This window comes from Procambarus clarkii, chromosome 47 (genome assembly GCF_040958095.1).
Source record: "Procambarus clarkii isolate CNS0578487 chromosome 47, FALCON_Pclarkii_2.0, whole genome shotgun sequence".
Classification (NCBI taxonomy): Eukaryota; Metazoa; Arthropoda; class Malacostraca; order Decapoda; family Cambaridae; genus Procambarus; species Procambarus clarkii.
The window spans coordinates 16,257,843-16,267,979 of record NC_091196.1 but is presented as its reverse complement, the minus strand read 5'-3'; the positions used below and the strand labels follow the sequence as shown (position 1 = coordinate 16,267,979).

The window sequence follows — 10,137 nt, the reverse complement described above, 5'->3', positions numbered from 1 at the left end:
TGGCCAACATGACCAACCAACATAGTGGCCAACATACCCAGCCAACATAGTGGCCAACATGACCAGCCAACATAGTGGCCAACATGACCAGCCAACATAGTGGCCAACATGACCAGCCTACATAGTGCCCAACATGACCAGCCAACATAGTGGCCAACATGACCAGCCAACACAGTGGCCAACATGACCAGCCAACATAGTGGCCAACATGACCAACCAACATTGTGGCCAACATACCCAGCCAACATAGTGCCCAACATGACCAGCCAACATAGTGGCCAACATACCCAGCCAACATAGTGGCCAACATGACCAGCCAACATAGTGGCCAACATGACCAGCCAACATAGTGGCCAACATGACCAGCCAACATAGTGGCCAACATGACCAACCAACATAGTGGCCAACATGACCAGCCAACATAGTGGCCAACATGACCAACCAACATAGTGGCCAACATAGTGGCCAACATGACCAGCCAACATAGTGGCCAACATGACCAGCCAACATAGTGGCCAACATGACCAACCAACATAGTGGCCAACATAGTGGCCAACATGACCAGCCAACATAGTGGCCAACATGACCAACCAACATAGTGGCCAACATAGTGGCCAACATGACCAGCCAACATAGTGGCCAACATGACCAACCAACATAGTGGCCAACATAGTGGCCAACATGACCAGCCAACATAGTGGCCAACATGACCAGCCAACATAGTGGCCAACATGACCAACCAACATAGTGGCCAACATAGTGGCCAACATGACCAGCCAACATAGTGGCCAACATGACCAACCAACATAGTGGCCAACATAGTGGCCAACATGACCAGCCAACATAGTGGCCAACATGACCAGCCAACATAGTGGCCAACATGACCAACCAACATAGTGGCCAACATAGTGGCCAACATGACCAGCCAACATAGTGGCCAACATGACCAACCAACATAGTGGCCAACATGACCAGCCAACATAGTGGCCAACATGACCAGCCAACATAGTGGCCAACATGACCAGCCAACATAGTGGCCAACATGACCAGCCAACATAGTGGCCAACATGACCAACCAACATAGTGGCCAACATACCCAGCCAACATAGTGGCCAACATACCCAGCCAACATAGTGGCCAACATAGTGGCCAACATAGTGGCCAACATGACCAGCCAACATAGTGGCCAACATAGTGGCCAACATGACCAGCCAACATAGTGGCCAACATGACCAGCCAACATAGTGGCCAACATGACCAACCAACATAGTGGCCAACATAGTGGCCAACATGACCAGCCAACATAGTGGCCAACATACCCAGCCAACATAGTGGCCAACATGACCAGCCAACATAGTGGCCAACATGACCAGCCAACATAGTGGCCAACATACCCAGCCAACATAGTGGCCAACATGACCAGCCAACATAGTGGCCAACATGACCAGCCAACATAGTGGCCAACATGACCAGCCAACATAGTGGCCAACATGACCAACCAACATAGTGGCCAACATACCCAGCCAACATACCCAGCCAACATAGTGGCCAACATGACCAGCCAACATAGTGGCCAACATGACCAACCAACATAGTGGCCAACATGACCAGCCAACATATCCAACCAACATAGTGGCCAACATGACCAGCCAACATAGTGGCCAACATGACCAGCCAACATAGTGGCCAACATGACCAACCAACATAGTGGCCAACATACCCAGCCAACATACCCAGCCAACATAGTGGCCAACATGACCAGCCAACATAGTGGCCAACATGACCAACCAACATAGTGGCCAACATGACCAGCCAACATATCCAACCAACATAGTGGCCAACATGACCAGCCAACATAGTGGCCAACATGACCAGCCAACATAGTGGCCAACATGACCAGCCAACATAGTGGCCAACATGACCAGCCAACATAGTGGCCAACATTACCAGCCAACATAGTGGCCAACATAGTGGCCAACATGACCAGCCAACATAGTGGCCAACATGACCAGCCAACATAGTGGCCAACATGACCAGCCAACATAGTGGCCAACATAGTGGCCAACATGACCAGCCAACATAGTGGCCAACATGACCAACCAACATAGTGGCCAACATAGTGGCCAACATGACCAGCCAACATAGTGGCCAACATGACCAGCCAACATAGTGGCCAACATGACCAACCAACATAGTGGCCAACATAGTGGCCAACATGACCAGCCAACATAGTGGCCAACATGAGCAGCCAACATAGTGGCCAACATAACCAGCCAACATAGTGGCCAGGATATCTTAGCTAGTGCAAATATTTACGGAAAATATGAAAACATTTTCCTCACAAAATATGAGAATTTTCAGCCTTGTCTTCAACAATATCCCGAGATAAAGGCCACCGAATTCTCTTGAATTTTCCACTTTGCCTTTATAACATTATTTCCCGGTTTGACTTCATACAATTATTCACTTTTGACTTCACGTCATTTTGAGGATTGATAATTTGTCGTCTTCTCGCTATAGGCCTAAAGAGAGGGGCCTATAACAAAAGAATTATCGTCTTTTGAAATAAAATACAAAACAGCTTATTGCAAAAATGTATATTTATGTATATTTGCATTCGCTCAGGCCGGTTAAAACGGCCAACGGAAACCGTTCACTCAGGCCGGTTAACACGACCAACGGAAACCGTTCACTCAGGCCGGTTAAAACGGCCAACGGAAACCGTTCACTCAGGCCGGTTAACACGACCAACGGAAACCGTTCACTCAGGCCGGTTAACACGACCAACGGAAACCGTTCACTCAGGCCGGTTAACACGACCAACGGAAACCGTTCACTCAGGCCGGTTAACACGACCAACGGAAACCGTTCACTCAGGCCGGTTAACACGACCAACGGAAACCGTTCACTCAGGCCGGTTAACACGACCAACGGAAACCGTTCACTCAGGCCGGTTAAAATGACGCGGATAGTTATAATTTCAGGTGAGATTCGCATAATTGATTTTCATGACTGACAACCGTAACCGGCCAAGAATCCGGATGTTCTCAATCACTAAAACTACATCAAACACCTGGGACTTGTCGTGTTGTACTTCATGTTCACCCATGGAGGCTTCATGTTCACCCATGGAGGCTTCATGTTCACCCATGGAGGCTTCATGTTCACCCATGAAGGCTTCATGTTCATCCATGGAGGCTTCATGTTCACCCATGGAGGCTTCATGTTCACCCATGGAGGCTTCATGTTCACCCATGGAGGCTTCATGTTCACCCATGGAGGCTTCATGTTCATCCATGGAGGCTTCATGTTCACCCATGGAGGCTTCATGTTCATCCATGGAGGCTTCATGTTCATCCATGGAGGCTTCATGTTCACCCATGGAGGCTTCATGTTCACCCATGGAGGCTTCATGTTCATCCATGGAGGCTTCATGTTCACCCATGGAGGCTTCATGTTCACCCATGGAGGCTTCATGTTCATCCATGGAGGCTTCATGTTCACCCATGGAGGCTTCATGTTCACCCATGGAGGCTTCATGTTCACCCATGGAGGCTTCATGTTCACCCATGGAGGCTTCATGTTCACCCATGGAGGCTTCATGTTCATCCATGGAGGCTTCATGTTCACCCATGGAGGCTTAATGTTCACCCATGAAGGCTTAATGTTCACCCATGGAGGCTTAATGTTCACCCATGGAGGCTTCATGTTCAGCCATGGAGGCTTCATGTTCACCCATGGAGGCTTCATGTTCACCCATGGAGGCTTCATGTTCACCCATGAAGGCTTAATGTTCACCCATGGAGGCTTAATGTTCACCCATGGAGGATTCATGTTCAGCCATGGAGGCTTCATGTTCACCCATGGAGGCTTCATGTTCACCCATGGAGGCTTCATGTTCACCCATGAAGGCTTCATGTTCATCCATGGAGGCTTCATGTTCACCCATGGAGGCTTCATGTTCACCCATGGAGGCTTCATGTTCACCCATGGAGGCTTCATGTTCACCCATGGAGGCTTCATGTTCATCCATGGAGGCTTCATGTTCACCCATGGAGGCTTAATGTTCACCCATGAAGGCTTAATGTTCACCCATGGAGGCTTAATGTTCACCCATGGAGGCTTCATGTTCAGCCATGGAGGCTTCATGTTCACCCATGGAGGCTTCATGTTCACCCATGGAGGCTTCATGTTCACCCATGGAGGCTTCATGTTCACCCATGGAGGCTTCATGTTCATCCATGGAGGCTTCATGTTCACCCATGGAGGCTTCATGTTCAGCCATGGAGGCTTCATGTTCAGCCATGGAGGCTTCATGCTCAGCCATGGAGGCTTCATGTTCAGCCATGGAGGCTTCAAGTTCACCCCTGGAGGCTTCATGTTCAGCCATGGAGGCTTCATGTTCACCCCTGGAGGCTTCATGTTCATCCATGGAGGCTTCATGTTCATCCATGGAGGCTTCATGTTCAGCCATGGAGGCTTCATGCTCAGCCATGGAGGCTTCATGTTCAGCCATGGAGGCTTCATGTTCACCCCTGGAGGCTTCATGTTCAGCCATGGAGGCTTCATGTTCACCCCTGGAGGCTTCATGTTCATCCATGGAGGCTTCATGTTCATCCATGGAGGCTTCATGTTCAGCCATGGAGGCTTCATGTTCATCCATGGAGGCTTCACGTTCACCCATGGAGGCTTCATGTTCACCCATGGAGGCTTCATGTTCAGCCATGGAGGCTTCATGTTCAGCCATGGAGGCTTCATGCTCAGCCAAGGAGGCTTCATGTTCAGCCATGGAGGCTTCATGTTCACCCCTGGAGGCTTCATGTTCAGCCATGGAGGCTTCATGTTCACCCCTGGAGGCTTCATGTTCATCTATGGAGGCTTCATGTTCACCCCTGGAGGCTTCATGTTCATCTATGGAGGCTTCATGTTCAGCCATGGAGGCTTCATGTTCACCCCTGGAGGCTTCATGTTCAGCCATGGAGGCTTCATATTCATCCATGGAGGCTTCATCTTCACCCATGGAGCCTTCATCTTCACCCATGGAGGCTTCATGTTCACCCATGGAGGCTTCATGTTCACCCATGGAGGCTTCATGTTCACCCATGGAGCCTTCATCTTCACCCATGGAGGCTTCATGATCACCCCTGGAGGCTTCATGTTCACCCACGGAGGCTTCATGTTCATCCATGGAGGCTTCATGTTCAGCCATGGAGGCTTCATGTTCAGCCATGGAGGCTTCATGTTCACCCATGGAGGCTTCATGTTCATCCATGGAGGCTTCATGTTCACCCATGGAGGCTTCATGTTCACCCCTGGAGGCTTCATGTTCACCCATGGAGGCTTCATGTTCACCCATGGAGGCTTCATGTTCATCCATGGAGGCTTCATGTTCACCCACGGAGGCTTAATGTTCACCCATGGAGGCTTCATGTTCACCCATGGAGGCTTCATGTTCACCCATGGAGGCTTCATGTTCAGTCATAAAGACTCCATGTTCACCGTTTCAGGTTTCAATACATATATTGCATTTTCTTTTAAAATGCAGTCAGATCGAATAAACAAATTTCTCTCCAATTACGTGTACTGTATGATGTGAGCCGGATAGCTGTGTATAAATGTATATATGTTTTTATTCTATTCAATTATTTTTTGTTAATCGGATTTAGCTTGTGTGTTCCACTTTCCAAAGTCGATTTATTTGCCATCCTGAATTCTGTTTTGTGGTGGCCACCCAGAACCGGATATTAATCTGATGATGTGATAAATGGCCGGATATTGTACAGTGGACTTGTACACACGCACGCACACACACACACACACACACACACACACACACACACACACACACACACACACACACACACACACACACACACACACACACACACACACACACACACACACACACACACACACACACACACACACACACACACACACACACATACACACACACACACACACACACACACACACTCCAGTATTATTGTCCGTTAACGACCAAAGACTTGAGGAAGATTAACGAGGACTACAGGTTCCTGTAGGATGGACTCAACACTGCAGGATGGACTCAACACACTACAGGATGCACTCAACACACTGCTGGATGAACTCAACACTGCAGGATGGACTCAACACTGCAGGATGAACTCAACACTGCAGGATGGACTCAACACTGCAGGATGGACTCAACACACTACAGGATGCACTCAACACTGCAGGATGGACTCAACACTGCAGGATGGACTCAACACTGCAGGATGGACTCAACACTGCTGGATGGACTCAACACTGCTGGATGAACTCAACACTGCAGGATGGACTCAACACTGCAGGATGGACTCAACACACTACAGGATGCACTCAACACTGCAGGATGGACTCAACACACTACAGGATGGACTCAACACTGCTGGATGAACTCAACACTGCAGGATGGACTCAACACTCCAGGATGGACTCAACACTCCAGGATGGACTCAACACTGCAAGTCTCACCGGCCAAGTCTTAATTGCCACAAGAAAGTGTCAAGCCAGAGAGACTACATGGACGGGACACGAGGACAGGAGCTGGGATAATAGGCCTAAGTGAAGGAATGGTACCCGACCGCTTGGACCGTTGGGGATCGAACTCTGACCCGCAGAAAGGGAGATCAACGCCGTACCGACCATTCCAAGTTAATGAATTGCTAAAATTAATTACCAGTAAATTATAAGTAATGAAAATGGGGAGAGGAGGAACAAAGAGCTGGCAGAAAAGAATCACTGAATCACTCTGACAGTATCATCAATGGATGGATCAATGGATCAATGGTTGATCCATTGGGATTATTTTTTTTTATTTAAAATTATTATTCGATTAATCAACCAAGATGAACACTTTTGTGTAAACTCCGCTTGACTCTTAACACATCGTCTTGGTGCCCCACGGAACATGCCCCACGGAACATGCCCCATGGAACATGCCCCATGGAACATGCCCCACGGAACATGCCTCACGGAACATGCCCCATGGAACATGCTCCTCGGAACATGCTCCACGTAACATAACCCACGGAACATGACCCACGGAACATGCCCCATGGAACATGCTCCACGGAACATGCCCCACGGAACATGCTCCACGGAACATGCTCCACGTAACATGACCCACGGAACATGACCCACGGAACATGACAAACGGAACATGTCCCACGGAACATGGTCCATGGAACATGCTCCATGGAACATGCCCCATGGAACATGCCCCATGGAACATGCCCCACGGAACATGCCCCACGGAACATGCTCCACGTAACATGACCCACGGAACATGACCCACGGAACATGACAAACGGAACATGTCCCACGGAACATGACAAACGGAACATGACAAACGGAACATGCCCCACGGAACATGCCCCACGGAACATGCCCCACGGAACATGCCCCACGGAACATGCCCCACGGAACATGCCCCATGGAACATGCCCCACAGAACATGCCCCACGGAACATGCTCCGTGGAACATGCCCCACGGAACATGCCCCACGGAACATGCCCCACGGAACATGCCCCACGGAACATGCCCCACGGAACATGCCCCACGGAACATGCTCCACGGAACATGCCCCACGGAACATGCCCCACGGAACATGCTCCACGGAACATGCCCCACGGAACATGCTCCATGGAACATGCCCCACGGAACATGCCCCACGGAACATGCCCCACGGAACATGCCCCACGGAACATGCCCCACAGAACATGCCCCACGGAACATGCCCCACGGAACATGCACCACGGAACATGCCCCACGGAACATGCACCACGGAACATGCCCCACGGAACATGCCCCACGGAACATGACCCACGGAACATGCCCCACGGAACATGCCCCACGGAACATGACCCACGGAACATGCCCCACGGAACATGCCCCACGGAACATGCCCCACGGAACATGCCCCACGGAACATGCCCCACGGAACATGCCCCACGGAACATGACCCACGGAACATGCCCCACGGAACATGCCCCACGGAACATGCCCCACGGAACATGCCCCACGGAACATGCCCCACGGAACATGCCCCACGGAACATGACCCACGGAACATGCCCCACGGAACATGCCCCACGGAACATGCCCCACGGAACATGCCCCACGGAACATGCCCCACGGAACATGCCCCACGGAAAATGCCCCACGGAACATGCCCCACGGAAAATGCCCCACGGAACATGCCCCACGGAACATGCCCCACGGAACATGCCCCACGGAACATGACAAACGGAACATGACAAACGGAACATGCCCCACGGAACATGCCCCACGGAACATGCCCCACGGAACATGCCCCACGGAACATGCCCCACGGAACATGCCCGATGGAACATGCCCCACAGAACATGCCCCACGGAACATGCTCCGTGGAACATGCCCCACGGAACATGCCCCACGGAACATGCCCCACGGAACATGCCCCACGGAACATGCCCCACGGAACATGCCCCACGGAACATGCCCCACGGAACATGCTCCACGGAACATGCCCCACGGAACATGCCCCACGGAACATGCTCCACGGAACATGCCCCACGGAACATGCTCCATGGAATATGCCCCACGGAACATGCCCCACGGAACATGCCCCACGGAATATGCCCCATGGAACATGCCCCACGGAACATGCCCCACAGAACATGCCCCACGGAACATGCACCACGGAACATGCCCCACGGAACATGCACCACGGAACATGCCCCACGGAACATGCCCCACGGAACATGACCCACGGAACATGCCCCACGGAACATGCCCCACGGAACATGACCCACGGAACATGCCCCACGGAACATGCCCCACAGAACATGCCCCACGGAACATGCCCCACGGAACATGCCCCACGGAACATGCCCCACGGAACATGCCCCACGGAACATGACCCACGGAACATGCCCCACGGAACATGACCCACGGAACATGCCCCACGGAACATGCCCCACGGAACATGCCCCACGGAACATGCCCCACGGAACATGCCCCACGGAACATGACCCACGGAACATGCCCCACGGAACATGCCCCACGGAAAATGCCCCACGGAACATGCCCCACGGAACATGCCCCACGGAACATGCCCCACGGAAAATGCCCCACGGAACATGCCCCACGGAAAATGCCCCACGGAACATGCCCCACGGAACATGCCCCACGGAAAATGCCCCACGGAACATGCCCCACGGAACATGCCCCACGGAAAATGCCCCACGGAACATGCCCCACGGAACATGCCCCACGGAACATGCCCCACGGAACATGCACCACAGAACATGCCCCACGGAACATGCCCCGCGGAACATGCCCCACGGAACATGCCCCACGGAACATGCCCCACGGAACATGCCCCACGGAACTTGCCCCACGGAACATGCCCCACGGAACATGCCCCACGGAACATGCCCCACGGAACAAGCCTGGGTGTAGGCTACTTGCCTCCCAGAAGCCATGGTCCGCGTGGGTCACGTGACCACTCTAATTAATGGCATCCGCTCAAACTTTGTTGTGTTGGAGAAGGGGGTGGCGGGGGTGTTGGGGGGAGTGGTTAGGGGGGGTTAGAGGGCGTGGGGGTTCGAAGAGGCGGGGGGGGGGGGGTGGAGGGGTTGGTGGGATGGACCGTAGCAGATTAGTTTAATCTTTAAGAACATAATTTACCTAGCATGCTGCTTTTTTAAGTTAGAGAAACTACAAGAAACTACAAGAAACTACAAGAAACTACAAGAAACTCTCCTTTCATTCGATGGTGAGAACTGCGATTTTTCTGCGCGTGTGTACTCGCCTAGTTGTGCTCTTTGGGGGTTGAGCTCTGGCTCTTTGGTCCCGCCTCTCAACTGTCAATCAACTGGTGTACAGGTTCCTGAGCCTATTGGGCTCTATCATATCTACACTTGAAACTGTGTATGGAGTCAGCCTCCACCACATCACTGCCTAATGCATTCCACCTGTTAACTACTCTGACGCTGAAAAAGTTCTTTCTAATATCTCAAAGGCACCTCTGGATACTCAGTATCCAACTGTGTCCCCTTGGGTGTATGCCCCATGTGTTAAATAATTTGCCTTTATCAACCTTATCAATTCCTTTGAGAATCTTGTATG

At 51.8% G+C, this 10,137-nt stretch overlaps 1 protein-coding gene across 1 annotated transcript; it reads right to left on the bottom strand.

Moving 5' to 3' along the window:
- Positions 1-4,102: 4,102 nt before the first annotated feature.
- LOC138350840 (golgin subfamily A member 6-like protein 25) lies at positions 4,103-5,377 on the bottom strand. Its single transcript, XM_069302279.1, has one exon. It carries the CDS (start codon positions 5,375-5,377, stop codon positions 4,103-4,105), a length of 1,275 nt encoding a protein of 424 aa, XP_069158380.1.
- Between the last annotated feature and the right edge of the window lie 4,760 nt (positions 5,378-10,137).